Genomic DNA, 25,846 nt, shown 5'->3' on the forward strand with positions numbered 1-25,846 from the left:
AGTTGCTGAGGCAGGGTTTGAACCTGTGATCCTCCTGTCCCAGCTTTCCAAGTACTGGGATTACAGACATGGGCCCGGCTTAGGGTAACAAATTTTGGCAACCTGTGATGTGCTCTGATATTCATTCTTCTTTTGTTATTTACGATTTGGTTTGTTGGGAGACTTTGCACTACACATAATAGTTGCAGTTGCATATTTGAATATCAAAGAAGTAACATGGAAATCTCACTTGTTCTTGACAGGGTGGAAGAATGAAAGACAGGAAAGATGAGAGGATGCTGAAGCAGTTTGCATGGCTGTACGATGGAAGGGAGTGGCACTGAGAGCCCCTGCAGCAGGACGCTTGGATGGCTTCACCGGGACAGCGATGCTAAGCCATGGCTTTGGAACTTCTCGAATTGCTTCTCTCGTCCTGAGCAGACGTTGCCACGTAGTCCCCAAACGGTAACTGTGGCTCCGGGTGTGAATACCCGAGCGGTCCATTCGGTCTGGGCACAGTCCCTCTCCCTGGAGTCAGGGCCGGGTTTCCCTGTAGATCCTGCCGGTGTGGCCCAGTGTCGCACATTACTATGATTCCTGACGTAATGAGGACATAAGGTTTTTAATGCCTCTATCCCTATCTAATGGTAGGTGCTCTAAACATTAACGTTAACATTCAGGGAAGGTATGGTTTTTTGTTTTTGTTTTTGTTTTGCAGTACTGGGTTGGAACCCAGGGACATTCTACCTCTGAGCTATACCCCCAGCCCTATTTGTTATTATTTATTTTGAAACAGGGTCTCACTGAATTGCAGAGGTCCTCATTAGGTAGCTGAGGCTGTCCTCAAACTGTGATCCTCCTGTCTGAGTCTCCCAAATGCGGGGATTACAAGTGTGCACCACCACACCCGGCTGAAGATTCGTTTCTTAATAAAGCCTCAAATTCCAAAAATTACGTAGTAAAATGAGAGGAAAGTGCAAATAAGTTTTATTGTACTGTTGCCCTGCCCTCTTAGTTTGAATCTTGTAAAGTAAGAAAGATGGGTAAGACCCTATTGATGGTTTTTTTTTTTTTTTTGGTTCAAGGTTTCTTTTGAATATTTGAGTATATCTACCTTCTTGCTAGTATGGTGCATGAGGGCTCAAACTCAGGGACTTGAGTGAGCTGAGCAGACCCTTTGTACCGAAGCTGTACCCCGGGCATTTTGCTTACTTTCTTTTTTCAAATGATTTTTTTTTTTTTTTTGGCAGTACTGGGGATTGAATCCAGGAGCATCATTCTACCTCTGAGCTATACCCCCAGACCTAGTTTTTATTCTTTATTTTGAAACATGGTCTCATTAAGTTGCAGAGGGCCTCATTAAGTAGCTGAGGCTGTCCTCGAACCTGTAAACCTTCCTGTCTCTGCTTCCCGAGTACTGGGATTACAGCGTGCGCCACCATTCCTGGCTTTTTCAAAGTGATTTTGACTTTTCTTTTTAATTGCCTGCCCTCATCTTACCATTTTTTTCCTATTGAGACTCTAAAATATCAACTTAATTTTCTGTCTTCTCTAGGTTTTTCTCTGTATAAGTTTTTTTTTTTTAATACCTAGATTTTTTTTATCACAAGACATCATGTAATGTGGGTCATTACAGAAGCATTTTACCTTAGGGGTAGTTGACGGGGGTGGGGGGATTGCGCTGGTGAACGCATCAGCCTGTCTCAGCGTCCCAAGTACTGGGATGTAAGCATGTGCACCGTACCGCCTGCATTCTCAACTTTGTAGATCTCAAAACTTGTTTTTGGCTGGGCGTGGTGGCGCACGCTTGTAATCCCCGCGCTTGGGAGGCAGAGACAGGAGGATCGCAAAGGTTCGAAGCCAGCCGCGCGCGCTGGCTTAGGAGACCCTGTTTCCAAATAAAAATGTAAAAATAGGTCTGGGAGTGTAGCCCGGAGGTAGAAGGGCTTCCAGGAACCCCAGTACCACCACCAAAAAACAAAACAAAACAAAAAACTTGTTTTTGACAGTGGTGAACAGGATAGAGTAGGTACAGGGGATCAACTCACAAAAATACTACCCACAAGAGCCTATCTATAACAACGCAGAATGCCAGCATATTGATTTTGTTTGAACTGTAATTATCAATAGGGTCAAACACCCTACCCATAGCCTGGTCAGCCATTGATGTGATCTTTTAGGAAAAGTCTAATTGAAAACCTGGATTTCTCAAAAGTGAGTGTAGAATCACAGCAGAAGTAGCGAGATTATAATCACTGGATGGACCTTTCTATCCTTTGATGGATGAGCGCGTCTCAGTCACCGTATGAGAGCGTCCTCTTTGTCTTAGGGGTCTGCGGTCAGCTTATCAAGGTGATTGATGAGTTAGACCCCACCCTTAGGACCAGGTATCGCGCTGAGTACTTTCTATGCTTTATCTCATTTTATCTTTCCACCATGGGAGGTGGCTTTTGTGTGTGTGAGGATGGGATTCAGGGGCAGTATACCTCTGAACTATACCCCCAACCCTATTTTATTTTTTATTTCGCAACAGGGTCTCAGTAGGTTGTAGAGGGCCTTGAAAAGATGCTGAGACTGGCCTCCCACCTGTGATCCTCTTCTCTGAGCCTCCCAAGTACTGGGGTTACAGCTGTGCACCACCATGCCTGACTTGAGAGGTGTATTTTTTGGTGCCAGTTTATGAGTGAGTAACTAAAGCTGAGAGAGGTCACGTAACTAACCCAGTGTCATGGAGCTTTGTAGCATCACATTCTTACCCAGCCTTCCATCTTTTTGTACCTTCCTCCCAGATACTTTTCTAAGTACTCTGATTCTTTGCCCTGGCTACAATATAACCGTTGGCTATGGGTCCTGATATCATAGCAGCTCCTAAGTGCTTCAGCAACACAGTTGGACCCTTTGGGTAGATGTCTGGTATCATCCATGTTTAGAATCCTGGTCTCCTTTAGGGGACCCTCCTAAACCCCTTATGCACTGATTACAGACTATCCCGTAGGCCACGTTGCTTGTAGGTGGTCTTTATTGGATGCTGTTTGTGACATCGTTGTCTTCACACCACCTGTTTTGCCTTCAGAAGATTCTGTGAGGCAAGGGGACGTTGAGAAAGGAAAGTTCCTGAGCACAGATGGCTACCCTGGCTTGCTGAAGACATAACAGCCCCCCTCCCTCTTACCTTTCAGGAAGAACAGAGCCGTGGTCAGTTAGTGTTTCTGTGTTCACTTGCAGGCCTTTCTGAAGAACGCCCCTGGTCTTAGCTAGCTAGTGTCCCATGCTGTTTGGTTATAATTGAGGGATGTAAACAAAATCGAACACTATTTTTATTTTTCAATGCAGTAGTAGATGAGTAAACAAACATCACTGGCCTCATAAAATTGACCTGTGTTCTGATTTTCTTTTCTCAGAAAGAGTACATGGAGAACAAGAAAGTTGCTGTGGAATTAAAGGATGTACCATCTCCCCTTCATGCTGGCTCTAAACTTTTTCCAGCAGTCCCACTTCCTGATATTCATTCTCTTCAGCAACCTAAAATACAGCTTTCAGCTGTCCCCAAAGTAAGCTGCTGTGCTCATTGCCCTAATGACCCCTCCACTTCACCGATGCATTTTGGTGGTGGTGGCGGCAGTAGTGGAGGTGCTGGTAGCTTGATTCACCCGGGCGCACGCCTAGACTCACAAAGCACCAGGGCGGTCACGTGTCAGATAGGGTCAGGGTTCGCGCTCCAGTCTGCGTCTGCGCTTCAGAATGCCTCAGCTAGGAGCGGGTTGGCAGGCGTTGCAAGCGACTTTCCCAGCATGTGTCTAGAGAATAATCTCCCTTCCTGCAAACACCTGCCCTGTTGTGGAAAACTCCACTTCCAGTCGTGTCACGGCAGCGTGCACAAGCTGCACCAGTTCCCGGCTCTCCAGGGCTGCGCCTCTGCCGGCTATTTCCCCTGTTCTGATTTCACGAGCGGGGCTCCAGGGCACTTGGAAGAGCACGTCTCAGGGTCGGAGCTCACACCTCACCTGTGCGCCAGCTCTTTGCACCTAAATGTGCTACCCCCGGTTTGTTTAAAGGGCTCTCTGTACTGCGAGGACTGTCTAAACAAGGTTTGTATCTTTATTTCTTATGTTGGGTGTGGCTGAGGTTTGAGAATGGCTTTCTTGAAGTGGGTTTATCTTGGAAAGTCTTTGTTGTGGATGGGGGTGAAGAGGAGTCTTCTGTGGTGTCACAGAAGCACAGTTTCTGTTGGTCCCGCAGCAAAGGCTAAAATGAGAGACCATTCCATCAAGAACAGTGTGGCCGTGTAGCTGGTGCTTGTAGGCCTCCGGCTGCGTCAGTCTAGACAGTCCACTTCCTGCGTGTTTCTAGTGTGGCACAGCCTCTGTGCTCTGTTTTATCTCTAAGGGCGCAATTGAATTCTTGTGACTTAAAGTTAACTTAGAGTTGTGGGTCTCATGTAATGTGGGTGTCCCCATGTTGTCTTTTTTTTTTTTTTTTTTTTGGTGGTACTGGGGTTCCTGGAAGCCCTTCTACCTCCGGGATACACTCCCACGGGCTACACTCCCAGACCTATTTTTTACTTTTTTATGTGGAAACAGGGTCTCTTAAGCCAGCGCGGCTGACTTTGAACCTGCGCGATCCTCCTGTCTCAGCCTCCCAAGCGCGGGGATTACAAGCATGTGCCCTCACGCCTGGCCACGTTGTCTTTTCATAATAATATAGAGAGCTTGAACTTGGCCCCAGTCCCACTTATGTTCAAGTCAAAACTTTACTGCCCTTTGCATAACATGTGTGAGGCCTCCAGGGCAGCAGACACACGCCCAGGATGGAAAGGGCTGATGACCCTGTGATACCTGCCCTGGTCATCTCAAGCCATTTTTGAAACAAGCTTATGAATTATAGCTATTGGTTCTGGGAAAGCGTATTTGAAAATACATTTTATCAGAGGTTAGCAGATAAAAAGGTGAAACACTTAGGATGTGTTTTCAGTTGTTGTATATAATTCTAGGTTCTGAAATGATGTATCTGAAACCTCCTCCTCTTTTAAAAACATTTTAAAACAGCCGGCAAGAAATAGTATAATTGATGCTGCAAAAGTCTGGCCAAATATACCACCTCCAAATACTCAACCCGCACCTCTTGCTATCCCTCTGTGTAATGGCTGTGGAACCAAAGGAACAGGGAAGGAGACCACGTTGCTATTGGCGACCAGTCTAGGCAAAGCTGCTTCGAATTTTGGTAAATGAAGTATGGCATAAAATGTACATATATCAGTAGTTTTTAGTAACTGATACTAACAATGCATTCCATCGCCTTTAAAAGATGCTTTGTGATTCTTAGGCTGTATGTGAGTTTCAGAGTGTATGTGAGTCTCCCCTTCCCGCTCCTGATAAAAATCTTTTTATAATTATAGACCCCAGGAAGTTTTTGCCCTTAATGTTTGGGCCAAGGCGGTTTGAGATCAGAAGCTTTGCATAGAAAAACGTGGAGTTTCTTAGGAGAAATTAAGTTCTAGAGGAGACTTTGCGTCAACTTAGGTTCATAATCACACCCCTGTGCATACTCCCCCAGAAGTATTGAGTATTATTTGAAAACCCAAGAGTTCCCAATTAAAATGATTTCCTCCCAAAGTACTGAATGTTAAATCAGATGTTAATGAAGAGTTAAAATCGTGTAAAGTCAACAGCAGTAACGGCTTCACCTTGGTCGTCTCTGCAGGGTTCTTCCAGACCCAGTAGGCAGACAGGCACCACTGAACACGAAGATCAGTCCTGGAGCAGCGGCAGCCAGTTGGCTGTGTGTTAGTGTGCAGAGAGGCATCATTGGTCAGCATGAGAATAGCATGCTTTGAGATAGGTTTATTAGGGGCTGAGAGTCACTCTACCTGTAGATTTATTCTCTCCTGAGAAATCTGAGTATGCAAAATCAGAGGAAAATCTGAATACTAGCAAGGTTGGTATCCTTCAGCTTAAGCATCAGTCAATGTTTAGTTTTTCTACCACTGAAGATGTGAGTTCATTACCTGTTCATGTATTTTAATTTGTCATTTCTTTTTCACTGCATGTAATTGAAAGTGTTAACATTTCTTAAGGGTCACCAGAAGTTGCAATTGCTGGACAGGTGCTAGAAAACTTACCCCCCATTGGAGTGTTTTGGGATATTGAAAACTGCTCAGTTCCCTCCGGCCGCTCAGCTACTACTGTTGTAAAAAGAATTCGTGACAAGTTTTTTAAAGGCCACAGAGAAGCAGAGTTCATCTGTGTCTGTGACATCAGTAAAGAAAACAAAGAAGTTATTCAAGAGTTGAATAATTGCCAGGTAAAAAAAATTTAAAAGATGTGTTCATCTCTATGATAGAATAAACACATGTGACTTTTTTCTTTTCCAAGAATTCCAGCTCCAAGATAGGCATAGTGCTGCACGCCAGCAATCCCATCCACTGAGGATGCTAAAGCAGGAGAATTGCAAGTTCTAGGCCACCCTGGACGATTTAGCAAGACTCTGTCTCAATAAAAAACACAACCAGCAGGGATGTGGTGATAGAGCATCCTTGGGTTTAATCCACAGTATTGCCAAAAAAAAAAAAAAAAAAAAAGAATTCCAGTTTCAAATTTATTTAATGAAATCATTGCATTTGTGCTCAGTTTTCTTTTTTGGGGAAATAGGGTTCTGGGATTTGAACCAAATTTTTTGAGATTCTCATGTATGTGAACCCCATGATTTTAACAGAAATTAAACATTTTTGCTCCTCTAGGAGTTTGCTTCCTCTTCCTCCTCTCTCCACTACCGAACTCCAGATCCTGAAAGCCACAGATAACAGGCTAGACAAATAACATCAAGTGCAACCCCAGTTATACCGTAGTGAGACATCTGATTTCTATCGTCTCCAAATTGTTGGCAAAAGCCAGTAGGGAAAATGTAATGACTTCAAAGTTTCATTTCCTTTCTTCGCCTCATTTTCTAAAAGGGGGATAAAAGAAATTCAGAAGCAGATTAGAGATGAGAGCAGGGTGTGGGGGAACAGGTCCAGTTACTCCACATAGAGAACCAGTTTTGAAATTATTGAGGTCTAGTTGTAATTTTGCATTCCTAATAATGATCATATTTAAAGAGCTTCTGTCTTCAAGAATTGCATATTAAAATGTAGGCAAGATGTGCAGCCGTTGCCTGACCTCGGCTCTTGCTCACTTGCCCTGGTTCTAAATTCATGCAGGTAACTGTCGCTCACATCAATGCCACTGCAAAGAACGCTGCAGATGATAAACTCCGGCAGAGTCTGCGACGGTTTGCCAACACTCACACTGCTCCAGCCACTGTGGTTCTCGTGTCAAGTAAGTGTAGAAGTGCTGGCCGCTTTCTGCTAAACCCACTGTGTGGGAATTATCACAGAGCCAGGAACATGAGGACGCGTGCCCCAAAGAGGCTGAAATACAGAGGACACGCAGTGCTTGCTGTTGTGAATTATTTAGAAAAAAATTGAGTCTGTGAATTTTTGTATTTCTCCTTGGAACTTGAGTTCTTCTGTGTTCAGGTTTGTTAAGAAACTGTGATTGGGTTGAGTTTTTTGTTTGGTTTCTCCCTAGGCCCAGTATTGCTAACTTAAAAAACCCAAGATGAATAATTTCCAAATTTGAGTTCCCCCAATGAATACTATTCATGTTTGCTTCCTAGTAATACTAGAAGCAACATCTGTCTTGGGTTCCATATAGGTGGGTGGTAACTTATCTTCTGTGTTCGTTCTTGGGGTAGGAGGCGTGCCTGTCATAGAGGGGGGGGCAGCCTGGCTACAAGCCAGCGCGTCCGTCGTCCTCAGTGGGCCCCGGATCCCTCGCTGGCACTGCCAGGTGTGCCTAATGCTCGGTGACGGGTGGGTCTGTGTCTTTTCTTTCAGCTGATGTCAATTTTGCGTTGGAGCTTAGTGACCTGAGACATCGGCATGGTTTCCACATCATTCTGGTCCATAAGAACCAGGCCTCAGAAGCATTGCTGCATCATGCCAACGAGCTCATCAGATTCGAAGAGTTCATCTCCGACTTGCCCCCCAGGCTCCCACTGAAAATGCCAGTAAGTGTGTCTTCCTTCTTTTTACTGATCTCCAAGATTATATCATTGAGACTGAAAGACAGCCCCTTTAACAAGGGGGGGTCCCCACATCCAGGTGGGTTCTTCTTTGCAGGAAGGAGGCTGCTCAGATTTTGAAACAAGACTTGAGACCTTCAGTTCTTATTTTACACATATATAGAAAATTGATATTGAGTGAATTTTTCTTCTTTTTTTAATTTTGTTTTTGAAAGTTACCATAGGGTATTCATTTATTCTTTTTCTTTTTCTTTTTCTTTCTTTCTTTTTTTTTTTTTTTTGGTAGTACCAAGGAAGGATTGAACCCAGGGGTCAGGAACATTCTGCCTTTGAAATATGTCTCAGAGGAGCACTGCAGCATCATGCCAATGAGCTGATCAGATTGTCTTTTTTTTTTTTTAATTTTTTTACTGGGGATGGAACCCTACCACCTCCAGGCTACACTCCCAGACCTATTTTATATTTTATTTAGAAACAGGGTCTATTAAGCCAGTGAGTCTGGCTTCAAACCTGCATGATCCTCCTGTTTCCAACTCCCAAGCACGGGGATTACAAGTGTGTGCCACAGTGCCTGGCTTCATTCTTAATTTTTTCCCCAGGGGGGTGCTACTGGGGATTGAACCCAGAGGCATTATACCTTTAAGCTACATCCCCAGCCTGATTTTTTGTGTGTATGTGGTACTGGGGATGGAACCCAGGAGCATTCTACCTCCGAGCTACACCTACAGTCCTATTTTTTATTCTATTTTTTTAAACAGGGTCTCAATGAGTTGCAAAGGGCCTTGCTAAGTAGCTGAGGCTTTCCGTGAACCGCGATCCTCCAGTCTCCATCTTCCTAGGATTACAAGCGTGCACCACCATGCCTGGCTCTGATTTTATTTCTTATTTGGTATGGGGTCCCACTAGGTTGCTGAGAGCCTCGCTACACTGGTGAAGCTCCTATTTCAGCCTCCCAAGTACAGGGATTACAACCGTACACCACCACACTCACCCTTATTCTTCATTTTGGAACAGTCTCACTAGGTTGCTGAGGCTGGCCTCAAACCTGTGATCCTCCTGCCTCAGCCTCCCAAATCCTAGTATTATTGGCATGTGCCATCACGCCCAGCCTATCATAGGGAAATGACTTGTAGATTTACCATTATCTCCAAAGATAACAGTGCATTACATAAAATCTATGGAATTAATGCCATAAGTCCTTCCTCTTTTTGCTTCCAAGTATTATGGGTAGAGGATATGGTGAGAGTTTCCATGTACTCTTGTGTACGGCGTCACATACAGTAACTTGTGCATTTTTGACATATACTCATTAGGCTGCACAGGCCCTGAACCTGTGCTCCAGCAGTGTGTTCTGTGTGTGCATCCGCACAACTAGAAGTTGCAGCCACTGCTACCCTGTAATCTAAGCACATGCTGGGAGTGCCTGAGTGTGTTTCTAGGAGGAGGAGCACTTCTGTTAGACTTGATTTGGAATAAGACTGTTTGCTGCAGTGCTGAGCTGTGTTTAAGCTGTTTAGAGATTGTGCAACTTTAAAAGCAACAGTAATCATGGTGGAGGAGAGTTATCCCAGGTGACGTAGGAGAGTGGGCAATCCCATACATTACATGCAGTCTTCATTTATAACCTGAGAGTTATGGATGAACTCAGAAACGACCTCATCCCGTGTCCTCACTTAAGCGAGGAAGCAGGCAGCACTAATTAAGAATAGGCCAGGCCTTGACAGTTGCGGCAGAGCAGAGGCCCTGCCTCCTCCTGGTCCCACTGCAATCCCCGGCGCCTGTCGCGCGCAGTGACGACTCTTTCACGATCTTCCTCAAGCAGTTTTATTACCCCAGGTTCTTATACCGTTCCCGTTCCTCTTTAATGCTCTCTCAACGCCCTCTCAGGTAAAAACAACATCAGTCTTCTATCCTCTCCCTCATCACTCCACCAACCCTCCTTCTGGCACTCTATGTCTCTGCTGCAGCACACACCGGTCACAGTGGTGGCTTTGTGATCATGTCCGTCGCAGCTCGGAGCCCAGAGCAGTCCGCCAAGAAACTGCTCTTCCTCTCCACCAACCCTCTTCTCTCCTTCTCCTTCTCTTCTCCTCCCTCCCGCTAGGGCATGCGCGCTTTTTTAACCTTCTCCTGGGCGGGCAGGTGGTAGCACGAGGCGTTGCGTCACTAATTATCCGTAAGGCGCCTGATAGGGCTCACTGCGCAGGCTCAGGGCACCGCCAGCCTCGTGAGCCTCGTGACTTGGCTGCAAGCCCAGGCGCCATCTTGAGTCCACACTGGCAACAAGCCTGGGTGCCACCTCGGTCCTGCCGAGTGGGCCCCAACATATCTCCCTTTTTGTTTTATTAAAATAAGGCTCGGGATCGTGCCTGTCTTAGGTTGCCGACCCTCAAGGACCATTCTTACCCGTCATTGGGAGAACAATAGCATGATTGTTTCCCTGTCTTAGGTTGAAAGGTCCCGGGGACGATCTTACCTGTCACTGACTACCGATCCAGCATACTGAGCCGTACATGGGGAGATAAGCCAGCTTCTAGGGCTGCCAGAGCTTGCACCAATATGCGCTGTTGTTGCAGTGCGCGTTGTCGAGTTCGCCTGATATATCCAACCATGAAACATCATGCTACCACCAGCAAGAATGCCCAGAACGCCATGCCACCCCAGTCTTTTAAAAAACCCAATGTTCCGTGTATTAAGTCCATTCATTGTTGTACTGCGGCGATTTCCACGCGGGTAGAATTAATTGCAGCGATGGACGCTCGTAGCTCAATCATGGTGTGTTCAAATTCACGGCTCCAAGTTCCCAGAAGCGTCTTGCTTAATTGACGAAACAAATTGCCTGCATGGGAGAAATTCTGATACTGCACATACGTTATACATATAGTCCAGATAATTGAGCTTGCTGAGCCATGCCAGCAGCCACATGTGAGGATAGAGCATTCATAGTGGCTGCAATAACTGCCACGGCCACAGAGGCCACAATTACAGCAATAAGAGCAGAAATTCCAAAGTCTCCAAGGGTGCATAGAAGCATAGCAGAAAGTCAGAAAACAGGTATCAATAAAACAACCTAAACTATCATTAACCAAGGTAAAGGAAGAGGGAAAGTAGAAATAATTCCCCAAAGATCTTAAAGAAAACAACTCATCTCTACGGTACCGAGCAGCAGTTTACAACTCTTACGTTAGGAACTAATCTTCTGACCTATCCTTTACACATTAGGCGCCTTTTCCAACTAACCTCAGGTGTCTTCCATCTATGGTGGCGGATTAGGAGAGGGAGTCGAATCAGGACCAGCCCGATTCTCTAACTAGCCTACACCAAAAAATATCCTCCTTAATGGAGCCCCCTTTGATCGGGGAAAATATCCTCCTTAATGGAGCCCCCTTTGATCGGGGAAATAACTTGCTTACACTAAAAAATATCCTCCTTAATGGAGCCCCCTTTGATCGGGGAAAATACAGCGCTGTCCCTCGCTTTTCCGCGAGCCTCGCTTATCCGCGAGCCTTATTTACTAAATATCCTCCTTAATGGAGCCCCCTTTGATCGGGGAAAATACAGCGCTGTCCCTCGCTTTTCCGCGAGCCTCGCTTATCCGCGAGCCTTATTTACTAAATATCCTCCTTAATGGAGCCCCCTTTGATCGGGGAAAATATCCTCCTTAATGGAGCCCCCTTTGATCGGGGAAAACACTAAAAAATATCCTCCTTAATGGAGCCTCCTCCTCCCTTTTCGGAGTCAAAGGAGTACTTACCAGCCGGCTGCCCGGGACTGCCGAGGTTCTGATCAAAGCGAAGGTCCCCGTACGGGCCACCATTTGTCGCGCGCAGTGACGACTCTTTCACGATCTTCCTCAAGCAGTTTTATTACCCCAGGTTCTTATACCGTTCCCGTTCCTCTTTAATGCTCTCTCAACGCCCTCTCAGGTAAAAACAACATCAGTCTTCTATCCTCTCCCTCATCACTCCACCAACCCTCCTTCTGGCACTCTATGTCTCTGCTGCAGCACACACCGGTCACAGTGGTGGCTTTGTGATCATGTCCGTCGCAGCTCGGAGCCCAGAGCAGTCCGCCAAGAAACTGCTCTTCCTCTCCACCAACCCTCTTCTCTCCTTCTCCTTCTCTTCTCCTCCCTCCCGCTAGGGCATGCGCGCTTTTTTAACCTTCTCCTGGGCGGGCAGGTGGTAGCACGAGGCGTTGCGTCACTAATTATCCGTAAGGCGCCTGATAGGGCTCACTGCGCAGGCTCAGGGCACCGCCAGCCTCGTGAGCCTCGTGACTTGGCTGCAAGCCCAGGCGCCATCTTGAGTCCACACTGGCAACAAGCCTGGGTGCCACCTCGGTCCTGCCGAGTGGGCCCCAACAGGCGCCCAGCAAGGCCGGAGTCTGGACAGTTCAGGGGGCGGGGGAGCAGGGCCTCGGGAAGGGTGGCTCACACCTACCACTGCCTTTCCAGCTTCCTCCCTAACTCACCCTTGTCATTATTCATTGCTTTGGGTCTTGGATTACAGCTGCATTTCTTCCCCTCTGCTTCCGTTTTGTGTTTATTTTTCGACTTTGAAGCCCATTCAATCGAATGTTGGATTTGGGGTGAGAGTTTGCCCACTTTGGAGGCCTTTATTCCTTATGGTTACAAAGAAAAGACTGATTATCTAAAACATTTATTCTTGCCAGATGTTTTTCTCATTCATTAGAGTCATAATGTAAGATACATTTTTTCTTTTTCTTTATTTTTTTTTATATAACTGGGAATGGAACCCATGGGTACTCTACCTCGGAGCTACACCCCAGGCTACACCCCAGGCGTATTTTTTTTTCTTTATTTTGAAACAGAGTCTCACTAAGTTGGGAGGACCTAAATAGCTGAGACTACTTGAAAATCTGTGATTCTCCTCTTTCAGCCTACCAAGTACTGGAGTTACAAGCGTGCACCACCACGCCCGGCTACATTTTTTTCTTTTATGTTCTTTAGTCTGTCCCTTTAATAAATTAAACATGTATTTGTTCTGCCTGAGCTTTGCATCCCTGATGTAATAGAGTATAGATTTGCTGATAATTGGTCCCTTCATAAGAAAAGAAAACTTTTGATTAGAAAAGTAACATGTTCACTGTCAAAACAAATAACAATGTGCAAAAGTGTAGAAGGTGAAAACCCTGCAGCCCTTCCCTGCAGAGGTGACCACTGTCAATAGTTTGATTTTGTCCCTCAAATTGAAAAAATATTATACAGTTTAAAAAATCATTATATAAGCCAGGCGTGGTGGCGCACGCTTGTAATCCCCACGCTTGGTAGGCGGAGACAGGAGGATCGCTCAGGTTTGAAGCCAGTCGTGCTGGCTTAAGAGACCCTGTTTTTAAATAAAAATATAAAAAATAGGTTTGGGAGTGTAACCCGGAGGTAGAAGGGTTTCCAGGAACCCCAGTACCACAAAATAAAATAAAATAAAAGGGTTATGACTGCCCAGTGTCTAGTGGAACTTATAGGCTAACTACTGACTATTTGCGATTGTAGCTAGACAGACTCTAACTTTGTAATATTATTTATCAGTCCTGCTGAATATATAAAAAAGACTTTTTTTTTTTTTTGGTGGTACTGAGGTTCTTGGAAGCCCTTCTTACTTCCAGGCTACACTCCCAGACCTATTTTTTTATATTTTTATTTGGAAACAGGGTCTGTTAAGCCAGCGTAGCTGGCTTTGAACCTGCACGATCCTCCTGTCCCTGCCTCCCAAGCATGGGGATTACAAGCGTGTGCCACCACTCCCGGCTATAAAATAGACTTTTGTGGGAGAGGGGCTGATACTGGGGATTGAACCCAGGGGTGTTCTACCTCTGAGCTACACTGCCAGCCCTATTTTATCTTTTTTACTTTGAAACAGGATCTCACTAAGTTTCTGAGGGCTTTATTAAGTTCCTGAGACTGACCTCATATTGTACCTACGATCCTCCTGTCTCAGCCTCCCAAGTACTGAGATTACAGGTGTGAGCAGCATACTTGGCTCAAAATAGATGTTTAAAAATGTTTTATCAACTTGGCTGGATGGCATATGCCACCAAGTACTTGAGAGGTTGAGACAGGAGGAGCACAGGTTCAAGGGCAGCCTCAGCATGTAGTGAGACTGTCATCAACCTAGTGAGAGTATTTCAAATAAAAAATAAAAAATGGGGCTGGAGTTGTAGCTCGGAGGTAGAACCGCCCTGGGTTCAGTCCCCAGTACCAGAAAAACAGCAATAGTAAAAGCTTCATCAGCTGGGTGTGTTGGTACACACTTCTAATGTCAGTACTAAGGAGGCTGAGATGGGAGGATTGATTGTGGCCAGCCTTTGCAACTTAGGGAGACCCTGTTTCAAATTTTAAAAATAAAATAGGATGGGAGTGTAGCTCAGACACAGAATACCCCAGGGTTCAGTCCTCAGTCAGTCTGTCTGTCTGTCTGTCTGTCTGTCTCTCTCTCTCTCTCTCTCTCTCTCTCTCTTTCTCTCTCTCTCTCTCTCTCACACACACACACACACACACACAGAGAGCTTTATTATATAGCATGAATTCACCTCTTTCAAGTGCACGATTCGATGATTTTGATAAATTTGCTGAGTTGTGTAGCCAGTTTTAGAATATGTCCATTATTTCATTAAGATCCCTTATGCTGGTTTATAGTTAATCCCCATTCCCTCCCCTAGGCAGCCACTAATCTTTCTGTCTCTGTAGATTTTCCTTTTCTGGATACTTTATAGAAATAGGGCCATGCTATAGCCTTCTGTGCCCAGCATCTCTTTACAACAGCACTCAGTTACCTGGTTAACATTACATGAGTCTGTCTTCTCCCATCTAAGTTACTCTCGTCTCCTGTTTTGTTAGCTAAAGCTTGGAGGTCACTTGTTCTTAGTTTGAAGTTGAATGTGTGCCTCTGAGATAACCTGACGTACGTTTTCCCCTCTGTGTTAACAGTGCCACACTCTGCTCTATGTTTATAACTTACCAGCAAATAAAGATGGCAAGAGCATCAGTAATAGGCTCCGGCGCCTGTCGGACAACTGCGGCGGCAAAGTGCTGAGCATCACGGGCTGCAGCGCGATTCTCCGCTTCATAAACCAGGACAGTGCAGAGCGGGCTCAGAAGCGAATGGAAAATGAAGATGTCTTTGGTAATCGGATCATTGTGTCATTTACCCCCAAAAATAAAGAGCTCTGTGAAGCGAAGAGTTCGAATGCAATTGCTGACAAGGCAAAGTCTCCCAAGAAACTTAAGAATCCAAAATTGTGCCTCATGAAAGAGGCCGGTGAACAGCCGCCTAACGCCAGAGCCACGCCCGGAAAAGGCTTGCAGGCGACTTCCGGGTCTACTGCAAAGAGCTCAAGCGTGAAGAGTTTACAGGTACCCAACTCTTGCCCTCTGGTCTCTGGCAGGTCTGGTTTCTCTGTTTCCGCGCCCTGTGCTGCCAGCTTTTGTGTGTCCTCTCCTCATTTCAAGTGTGGGTAATGCTCAGGGTCAGTTGTTTTCTGTCCAGGATCTAGCACGTCTTGGGTACTTAACTTTGAAACCCACTGCACTTGTGTCTCTTAAGGAGCTGTGCCGCATGGAGTCAAAGGCTGGTCATAGAAACGGCGAGCACCCGCCAGGCCACGTGAGGCTGGCCGCGCCGCACGGTGGCCCAGGCGCCGCAGCACCAACGCCGAGGAGCGCGGGCATGGCTGAGCCACTCCACAGAAGCACTCAGAAGTACGTGGCGCCACTTCCTCGTGAGTTGTTTCTTTAATGCGAAGGGAGACATGTGACTGACCGTTTCCCTTTACTTGTTCCCTCCTGTTAGAAGAGAAACCCTCAGTGCTCGGAGTGTTACCAGTTCTCCTGTAGAGAGAAAAGAGAAAGAGGAGACTGTCTTCCAAGTGAGTTACCCATCTGCCTTTAGCAAGCTGATTGCATCGAGGCAAGTCAGCCCTCTTCTCACTTCTCAGTCTTGGTCTCCTAGGTAAGCCCAGCTTCCTGACCGTGGAGTTGGTTGCATGCAATAGCAAGCACTGTGAGCTAGTGTGTGTTGAAAGATACTGCAGAAGTGCACAGGGCAGAGGCCGGGCTCCGTCCCCGCCAGCCCTTCCTCCGTGCAGCGCCGCTGGCCTTTAAGCAGCGCTTCTCGCCATTTCTCCCTCCTCCCCGTGGGAATCTTGCTGAGCAGAGACCAGGGAGGGAAGCCTGTCCTGGACCCTAGCCAGCAATGGGAAGGAGTATCACAGTGTCTTCACACTCCTCCCTCGTGTGAAGGAAAGAGCCCAAGTCGCACACGCTGGTTAGCCTCAGTGGCAGTTGACAGGCACTCTGGGAAGTAGGCGTGTCCGTGGACGGCTGTAACTGTCTGTCAGTCCCTCCTCCGAGCTCTCTGGACTCACCAGGTCGCTCCTGAGGCTTGGGAGGTTGGGAGCCGGGCCTGCCACGTCCCCTGGCTCCTTCTGGCGTTGCATTCCCTCTGCTGGGCCTGGGCCTATGACATTACCTCTAAAAACTCAAGTGAACATTTTCCTTATGTGCCAAGGGACCACAGCAGATGAGCCAGAACATCTAGACTTTTCAGGTTTTTTTTTTTTTTTTTTTTTTTTTTTTGGTGGTACTGGGGTTCCTGGAAGCCCTTCTACCTCTGGGCTACACTCCCAGACCTATTTTTACATTTTTATTTGGAAACAGGGTCTCCTAAGCCAGCGCACTCAGCTGGCTTTGAACCTGCACGATCCTCCTGTCTCTGCCTCCCAAGCGCGGGGATTACAAGCGTGCGCTACCACGCCCGGCGACTTTTCAGTTTTTAAGAAATAATTGCAATATGTTTCAATATAATAATTTCAACAGTTTTTAAGAAATAATCTCAATATGTGTGTTTCAGCAGGAGTTTGTCTCCAAACCTTGTGAACAGAGCATCCCCACTTGCTTTCAATGTTGCCAGTGCCGGCAGCGGAGCTGACTGCCCGGACCCGTTTGCAAATGGTGCTGACGTTCAGGTCAGCAACATAGACTACAGGTTATCGCGGAAGGAGCTGCAGCAGCTCATCCAGGAGGCGTTTGCTCGGCATGGCAAGGTAACCACCTTACCCTCACTTGCCTGTCTTCCCCTTTGGTGGGATGTCAGGTCAAGGGAACTTCATTTTCCATGCGTAACCACAGCCAGGAGGTGAGCGTGGTTGGGCAGCGTTCCTTTTCCTTAAGTCTGCCCAGGGTAGCGCTGTACATGTGGTTCTTAGGATACAGCCTCAGAGAGTCAGAAATCCTGACAGTGTGGAGCACGTGTCATGAACAGGGATTTAAGTGGCACTGTGGGAGCTAACACATCCCCGTGGATGGCTTACTTAGCCCTGCCTGCAGTAATATAGAAAGATATTTTTAAAGTAATTCTGGCTGCTTTTCTGAACTTCTCCTTGTATCTGACTCAGTGTTTAGAGGCAGTTTGCTACCTGGGTTTCGTAGGGCCTGCAGGAGACCTGTGAGGTTCCCCCCATGCGTTGGCCTCTGAGTTGCCCTGGAGAGCTGTGTGTGCCAGAGCATGGGCAGACCACGCCAGGGCCACACTCCTAGGAGGGCCACCCCAGCTAGGTCACTTCCGTGCTGGTGGGCAGAAGCGCACTGAAGTCCACGTGTTTCTTAATTATTCACCTTAAGTTTTCAGGTGACAGGGTTCTGGACAGACCTAGCATTTTCTTTCCTTTTCTCCTGCTGTAGGTGAAGAGTGTTGAGCTCAGCCCCCATACAGATTATCAGCTCAAGGCTGTTGTTCAGATGGGAAACTTACAGGAAGCCATCAGTGCAGTGAACGGCCTCCACAGGTGTAAAGTCGGCAACAAGAAGATCCTGGTCTCACTTGCCACAGGAGTCGCTAATAAGTCACTCTCGCTGCTGAGGTGAGAGACAAAGCAAAACTAAAAGAGCAGCCATTTATACTAGGCGGACCATTTGACCCAGAAATGATTGGAGAAATGATGAAAGTGGGTTTTTATCACATTCCCAATTCTATCGTGATGGTAACATGCACAGGGATGATTTTTCCCAGTTGATAGCATTACGAACAAGCCACGCCACCCTCAGTAAGTCATGAACCACAGAGGAAGTACAACGTACACTTGACTGGCACTCGGGAGTAAATAGCATACCACAAATCCAGAACAGGGTCTGAAAATAGAGGTCTGCAGTAAAGCCCGGAAAACCTAAAACATTTCCTCCAGATCTTAGTAGAAGGCAGATTTGTATGTAAAGGCTAGGTCTACACAGCTCCAAGCCCTCAGCTTGCAAATATATCCTTACTGTCAGATAGACACCCAGCCCCATAGGCCTGCTTCGTGACTTCACATCTCAGTCTTGGGAATCCTTTGATTTTATCCATAATGAAATTCGATTCTTCCTGGCTCTCCCTGTTTGAGGGAGGGCTAGTAAAAGGGGGCTCACCCTGAATATCTACATAATCAAGGATCTTTCTCTAACTTGTACTTCATTATTATTTAAATTTTTTTTCCTTAGAATAAAAATAGTTCTGATTGAAGAAAATCTGGAAAGTTCAGAAACATGCGGGAGGGGAAAAGTCATCCACATTTCTGCGGCTCAAAATCGGTCACACTTAACAGCTCGGCATTTTGTTTTTGTAGGGTTTTTAAATTTTATTTTCCTGTGGGTGCTTTTTGGTACCTTTCAACTTTTGAAGCAGTAGTTGAGACAGTGTTGTATTCAGTTTGGTATCCCATCACGTGTGGGAATTCCATTCCCACGTATATAACACACACGCCGCACTGTGGCAAGAGATAACCCCGCTGTGCTGCCCTTCGCTGTGAAGTAAAGGCCGGGTTCATCCCACAGTGAGCAGCAGCTCTGCCCCCTGGGTGTGGGACACCTACGACTGAATATAAAATGCATATTTATAATACATGTATAAATATGTGTGTATGTATATATATGAAAAAAAATATATATGTTCCTTGTAGAAGAAATGGTCTGCTCTCTAATTAATAAAACTTTATCTTACAGTGCAGAAATAATGTCTATTCTTCAGGATGCTCCTGCCTGTTGTTTGCCTCTTTTTAAACTCACCGATATCTATGAAAAAAAGTAAGTTAGCTCTCTTTTTTCTTTGATCCAGTCAGCACTGATTGGTGACTTCTCTGCCCAAAACCATGGTGGCCACTTTTAAGGCGTTTCCACAGAAATGTCCAGTGTCAGTGAAACAAGAGGAGGTGACTAGTTACAGAGCAGACAAGGTAGAAAATAGAGGTCAGTTCAGCCGGGCGTGGTGGCACACGCTTGTAATCCCCACGCTTGGGAGGCTGAGACAGGAGGATCGCAGGTTTAAAGCCAGCCTCAGCTACTTAGTGAGGCTCTCAGCAACTTAGCGAGACCCTGTTTCCAAATAGAGTATAAAATAGGTCTGGGAGTGTAGCCCAGAGGTAGAAGGCCTCTGGGTTCCATTCCCAGTACCACCAAAAAAAAAAAAAAAAAAAAAGAACGTAGAGGTCAGTTCGATTCTGAGTTGTTTTTTCAGAGGGTGGGGTGGGGTTATTACTGGGGATTGAGCCCCTGAACACTCTAGCTCCAAGCTAGGCCTCCAGCCCAATTTTTAACATGTTTTAATTTGTAAACAGGGCCTAGAGGGAAGGGTTGAGAGCCGCGAGGACAAGAGCGAGAGCAGCTGCTGAGAAACTGGCTGCCTCAGTGCAGAGGAGCTAAGTCAGGGCAGGGCTGAGGAGGAGAGCACGCACCTGCCTGGGAGTGGAGAGGACGGGCTGGCTTCGGGAAGGGAGATCGGAGCACGGGGCAGGGCACCGGGAAGGAGCCAGCAGACAGGCAGGGGAAGAGCGAGGGATCCTACAAGCCACTGTCTGTGCTTAGTCACATGCAGTCCTCCAGTGACCCCTGCTGTGAGACAGGTGTTATCACTACTCAGTTTACAGGTGGGGAAACAGGCCCAGGTTGCGTTGTGTCTTGACTAAGATCACACAGCTCGAAGTTGAGTCCGGATGCAGATGAGCCAGGGTATTTAAGCTCCAACTAGGAGGCACGAGTCGAAAAGGTGAAGTCTTCCCGCCTCAGAGGACATTTGGTCCTGCAGCTGAGGCTCAGGGAAGTGAGAGTCGCTGGGAAGGGGCCTGCTGCCAAGGGGAGAGCAGGTGGGAGCAGTGCAGAGGGCTTTGGGAGTGAGGGGAGCCCTCTCGCGTGCAGACACACCAGCCAGGCGCTTTCATCTAGAGAATGAAGTGAGGGGCTTTATGGAAGCTGGGCAGGCATAGCAGGAGGCTGAGAGAAGAGATCATTGTGCTGGGCCCCGAGCAGAGATGACGCCAAGGCGTGCCTCCCTCACAGCCTCTACAGCGGATGAAGTCAGAATAGAGTAGTCTTGTTTTACTTTTGAAGAGACAGAACAACCACTCTCAGTTGTCGTCCTTTATTAAACAGGACAGGCAGCTCTGTGCCATAGAAGAAAGACATCCTAAGGAGAGCATCTCTCTCGCTTTTTTTTTTTTTAAGATTTGGACACAAATTGAGCGTGTCAGATTTATATAAATTAACAGACACAGTGGCAGTCCGTGAACAGGGGAATGGGCGGCTGGTGTGCCTCTTGCCCAGCAGTCAGGCCCGCCAGAGCCCCCTGGGGTCTTCCCAGTCGCACGACGGCTCCTCCACCAACTGTAGCCCGATCGTCTTTGAGGAGCTGGAGTACCATGAGCCCCTGTGCCGGCAGCACTGCTCGAACGAGGGCTTGAGGTAAGCCGGCCTTCTGCCTTAGGCGGTCCTTGCGCAAGGTCGCGGCCCGTCGTAGTTCCCCTGTGACTGGTTAGACAGGAGGAATGTCACTGTTTCGTTCTCTTTCGCGCAGTGAACACGAATTTGATCCAGACTCTTACAAGATTCCTTTTGTGATTCTCTCTTTGAAGACTTTTGCGCCCCAGGTTCACAGTCTTCTCCAGACCCACGAGGGCACCGTGCCTTTGTTAAGGTGAGCCATGTCAGCGCCGCCGTGGATGGCACGCCTTGCTCTCCCCAGTGCAGAGAGCCTGTCCACGCTGGCTCACGTCCCGTGGGCGCTTCAACCTCATGCTTTAGACTTGGGTCAAAATGCACCTTAAGTGGCTCCATTCACTCAGTATTCCCACAAGAAAATGGGTGTTTCTGCTACATTTCACAAACATCAATACAAACAGGACAGTGTCTTAGAGGTGCTGTGATAGAGGACTGCACAAGGGCCAGGCGTGTGTACAGCTTCAACGACTGGGAAATCTCGGACTCCAGAAGAGAAAAGTACTCTTCAGAAGTCCACTGAGCTCCTCCGTGGCAGACTTCTCACAGAAGCTGTGCGGCAGTGAGTGACATTCATGCTCGAATGTTAGCACAGACAGATAATGGCCGAGAGCTCAGCTGCCTTACAGTGAGGCTCCCGGGAAAAGTGCCCAGCACTTTCTAGTACCATCAGATGCTTCCGAAAGACCAGAGCAGTTGCCTCCTGGACTTGAGTCCGACATCCAAACCCAGACTGGCAGTTAGGCAGCCGCCACTTAGCAAGGGCGCGTCCAGCTCGGGCTGCTCTCACAGGGTGCTTTGCTTCTGGGTCATTGTAACGCACCGCCCCCCTCAGCTTTCCAGACTGCTATGCTGCAGAGTTCGGTGACCTAGAAGTTGTGCAGGAACACCAAGGGGGTGTCGCCCTGGAGCACTTCATCACCTGCATCCCAGGCGTGAACATTGCCACGGCTCAGAACGGCGTCAAAGTGGTGAAGTGGATCCACAACAAGCCCCCGCCTCCCAGCGCTGGTGAGTGTCGGGACTGTGGCTTTCTGCGCTGCCCTGTCTCCCGGGACACCCGGGGAGCCCGCTGGCTTCTCTAAAGACAGCACCATTTGCCAAGTGTGAAAGCACCACAGGGTAAATTATGTAAAAAATTAAAAACCTGCCTGGGCATGGTGGCACACGCCTGTAATCCTAGTACCTCTGGGAGGCTGAGTCAGAAGGGTCACAGGTTTGATTTAGTGAGATCCTGTTTCAAAAGAAAAAATAAAATGGGGCTGGGGCGGGGGTAACTCAGAGGTAGAATGCCCCTGGGTTCACCCCCAGGACCACATATGTAAAAAATTAAAGACCCATTTCCCAGCTACACATGCTGTTAGTGACCCGATCCTGTGAAGCCTTTGGCTCGTCACCAGACTGACTGGCCTTTAAAGATGGTTTCAGATATTTGAAAGAATTGTTTTTTAACATGGTTAAAGTTTTAAAACTCATTTTGGTTGACATGTCTTTCTTTGATAAATGTGCAAATAAATCTAAGGGACCAGGGAGTTTGGACCTCAGTTTGGGCAAATTTTTGAGTTATGGGCATCCCCTGAGTCGTTAGTGTTTAATGCTGCTGTCTATGAGTAGCACTTTAAATTGTTGCTTCCATATATATATATGTTTACATATGTGTGTGTGTATATATGTATGTATTTGTACACACACACACACACACACACACACACACTTCTTTCTCTTGGTCCCCAACACATCCTCCCTTTGTCCTTCCATCTCTCCCAATGAACAGGAGAAAAGATGAAGGTAATCAGGGAGCTCTGCCCAGGCAAGCGGTTCTTGGAGGAGAAGTGTATGTACCAAATCTTCCCAAAACCCTCCTTCCATTCCTCTCAGTCTTAAGACTGCTAGGGGGTTATAGATCATGCTGCCCCTCCTCTCTCTCTCCTGTGCCATGAGTCTGCTGCCCCTTTTACCTTTCTTTAAAGGTTTCCATCTGCCTGGCGTGGTGGCACAAGCCTGTCATCCCAGTACTTGGGAGGTGAGACAGTATGATCACAGGTTCGAGGCCAGTCTCTGCAACTTTGCAAGGCCCTGGTTGAAAATAAAAAAAGTGAAGAGGGCTGGGGATGTAGCTCAGAGCTAGGACACCTTTGGGTTAAATCCCCAGTACAAAAATAAATAAATAAAGGTTTCCGTCTGATTATGTTTTTGAAATTAAATCTTTTTATGTAGGTATTAGCATTCAAGATTGTACAACACCTGTTTCTTGCTCAGTTGTATGTCATGGCAGTGTGGTTTGTGTTTTCCCTGGATTTCTGGTCAACAGTTTGAGCTCCACTGTGGCTTAGTGACCCTCTGGATACCCACCTGATGACCATTTATAGCTTCGTCTCTGTGGGAACGTGAACCCACGTGACCAAGTTACAAATGGATCTTTGAAAGGAAACCAGTGTGTTTGTATTGTAAGTAAAATCTAGTGAACAGTGTCAGCTTAACTTTGAGAGTTAGTAAAAAGGATTTGGCGGCCATTAATGAGTTGAGCAAGCCAGCTGTGGCATGGGACCTGCGCATAGAGGCCAAGGCGAAGTCAGCTGTTGGGTTTCCTTGCTGGCGCACGACCGGGCCCAGCCTAGGAACTGCAGTTTCCTTCCTGCCGGCAGTGAGGTTAGGCTTCATGGATGCGCCTGTTCTTTCCCCCTCTAGACCCTTGGCTTCTGCGTTCTAAAAGCCCTGTAGGCAACCCCCAGCTGATCCAGTTCAGCCGAGAAGTGATGGACCTGCTCAAGAGCCAGCCGTCTTGCATCATGCCCGTCAGTAACTTCATCCCGGCCTATCACCATCACTTCGCTAAGCAGTGCCGGGTGTCCGACTACGGCTACTCCAAGCTGATTGAGCTCTTAGAAGCTGTGCCTCACGTGCTACAGGTAAAGATGCCAAGGGAGCTCTTTAAAGACAGAAATGTACCTCCTGGACTCTGGCTGCCCCAGCCAAAGAAATTACATGCACGGTAACCTAATTCCTAAGACACCAGTTCTGAAAGATCCTGTAAGATCTTTCTCCAGTTGCAGGAAGTAGACACAAGGTGGCGCCTTGATCTTTTTCAGGCAGCTAGAAGTTTCCAACTTAAAGGTCCTTCAGGGACGGTGGAGTATTTCTCCTCGGGTGTTTGTGTCTGTAGACTCCTTCCTCCTCGCACAGCCTTCTCCACAATTGGCCTCTACTCAGAGGAGCTGCTGTGAGCCTCCATGTACTTCCCCGTTGGCGCCCACGTGTTCAGGGCATAACCTTCCTCCTAAGTGACTTGGAGGCTAGTTTCTTGGTGAGAGCGGAGCCTTGGATCCTTTGAGGACTTGCTATTAACTTACAGTGTTTTAATAGTTCCCTACTTGTATAAATGGCATGAAGAACTTTAGCTGTCTTTTAGAGTCAAAACTAGTTCTGACTAATAGTATTCTTTTCATTTCTGAACTAGTAACTGTTTTGGAGAAGGTATACAGGAATCCCCCCATTCCTTAAAAAAAATAGTACCAGATAATTGAGCAGCTCTTCTTTTTTTACTAGCTGCATTTTATTTTTGTGTGTTTCATATTACAAACATTGTACATAAAGGGAATTACTGTCCAAGGGGTTGGGGCGGGCAGGAGAAGGACAGGGAGAAAGGAGGAAGGGAGGGAATGAGTGAGAATGTACGAGAGCGAGCAGCAGTGAAGCCAGCATCTGTTGAGACCTTATGATTATAAAGAATCAAATACTTGCTTTGCAGATTCTTGGAATGGGCTCCAAACGTTTGCTGACCCTCACCCACAGGGCCCAAGTGAAGCGTTTTACTCAGGATTTACTAAAACTTCTTAAGTCCCAGGCCAGCAAACAGGTCATCGTGAGAGAATTCTCACAGGCTTATCACTGGTGAGTTGATGAGAAGTAAAAAAGCGAAAGCGATCTTTTTCTTTCTTATTGTGGTACTGGGGATTGAACCCAGGGGCTTTCTACTTCTGATTCACACCTCCAGCCTATTTCATTTTTTTATTTGGAAACATGGTGTCATTAAGTTGCAGAGGGCTTCACTAATTGAGGCTGGCCTTGAACCTGTGATTCTCCTATCTCAGTCTCCCAAGTACTGGGATTACAAGCATGTGCCACTGTGCCTGGTAAAAGCAAATATTTTAAATCACTCTTTCTTCTTCCAAATTTTAAACAGTTATCTGACTTTTTTTTAAGCACTCTCTTGGAAACCTGTCATTATTTTAGCAATGCTGTGACATTCTCTATCCATTTCCAATGTTAAAACAGGTGTTTCTCAAAAGACTGGGATGTCACTGAATATGGTGTGTGTGAATTGATTGATATGTTATCAGAGATTCCCGACACAACCATCTGCTTGTCCCAACAAGATAAAGATATGGTGATTTGTATCCCCAAGAGAGGTACGTGACCTACATTCCTGGGAGCATGGTGTCTTATCTCCATGGTTCCTTTAAAATGGGGTGGCTGAGGGGATACACTTTCCTCCCTTTCCATGCTTCTGAAAGATTCCATGGAAAGTACAGTTTGGAAGCACAGTAATCCAGAGTTCTTCCGAGTCAAAGGAAAGCACACTAGTTTTCTTAGAATTCACTGTAAGGGCCAGGCGTGGTGGCATACGCTTTTAATCCCAGTACTTGGGAGGCTGAGACAGGAGGATCACAGGTTTCAGGTCAGCCTCAGCTGCTTAGTGAGGTCATCTGCAACATAGTGAGACCCTGTTTCAAAATAAAGAATAAAATAGGGCTGGGGGTATAGCTTGGTGGTAGAATGCCTCTGAGTTCCAACTCTAGTACCACCAAAAAAAAAAAAAAAAGAATTTACTCTAAAGGAAAAAAGAGTTTTACTAGTGCTTTCTGAAAGTGCCTTTTTCCCAGCCTGTGTATACTCTGTTGCCCAGGTGAGATTCTGTTGTACAGCTATTACTGTGCCTTCTTTGACTTGAAGCTACTTTGCACATTTGAGCAGGGAGGAAACTCAGATTAATTTTGTGATTTATCTTTCAATATTTATAATCCTAAGCCAGGTTCAGTGACACACACCTGT

The 25,846-nt window shown here is 46.8% G+C and overlaps 1 protein-coding gene across 3 annotated transcripts in view; it reads left to right on the forward strand.

Moving 5' to 3' along the window:
• Positions 1 to 303: 303 nt before the first annotated feature.
• Positions 304 to 25,846, forward strand: part of MARF1 (meiosis regulator and mRNA stability factor 1) — a gene marked incomplete at both ends in the record, with an annotated part of 40,797 nt that continues 15,254 nt past the window's right edge. The window contains 18 exons of one of the 3 annotated variants that reach the window (XM_080702297.1): positions 304 to 444; positions 3,381 to 4,067; positions 5,025 to 5,199; positions 6,053 to 6,279; positions 7,175 to 7,292; positions 7,853 to 8,031; positions 14,987 to 15,412; positions 15,603 to 15,757; positions 15,849 to 16,007; positions 16,911 to 17,100; positions 17,738 to 17,916; positions 19,031 to 19,111; positions 20,525 to 20,761; positions 20,874 to 20,993; positions 21,630 to 21,805; positions 23,483 to 23,703; positions 24,543 to 24,685; positions 25,070 to 25,203. In XM_080702297.1, coding sequence (XP_080558423.1) covers positions 304 to 444; positions 3,381 to 4,067; positions 5,025 to 5,199; positions 6,053 to 6,279; positions 7,175 to 7,292; positions 7,853 to 8,031; positions 14,987 to 15,412; positions 15,603 to 15,757; positions 15,849 to 16,007; positions 16,911 to 17,100; positions 17,738 to 17,916; positions 19,031 to 19,111; positions 20,525 to 20,761; positions 20,874 to 20,993; positions 21,630 to 21,805; positions 23,483 to 23,703; positions 24,543 to 24,685; positions 25,070 to 25,203 — 3,748 coding nt within the window. Of the gene's footprint in view, positions 445 to 3,380; positions 4,068 to 5,024; positions 5,200 to 6,052; positions 6,280 to 7,174; positions 7,293 to 7,852; positions 8,032 to 14,986; positions 15,413 to 15,602; positions 15,758 to 15,848; positions 16,008 to 16,907; positions 17,101 to 17,737; positions 17,917 to 19,030; positions 19,112 to 20,524; positions 20,762 to 20,873; positions 20,994 to 21,629; positions 21,806 to 23,482; positions 23,704 to 24,542; positions 24,686 to 25,069; positions 25,204 to 25,846 lie in introns of all 3 variants that reach the window. The other 2 variants (XM_080702298.1, XM_080702299.1) reach the window with 2 other exon arrangements.

The sequence above is a fragment of the Muscardinus avellanarius genome, assembly GCF_963383645.1.
Source record: "Muscardinus avellanarius genome assembly, chromosome: 10".
Taxonomy (NCBI): Eukaryota; Metazoa; Chordata; class Mammalia; order Rodentia; family Gliridae; genus Muscardinus; species Muscardinus avellanarius.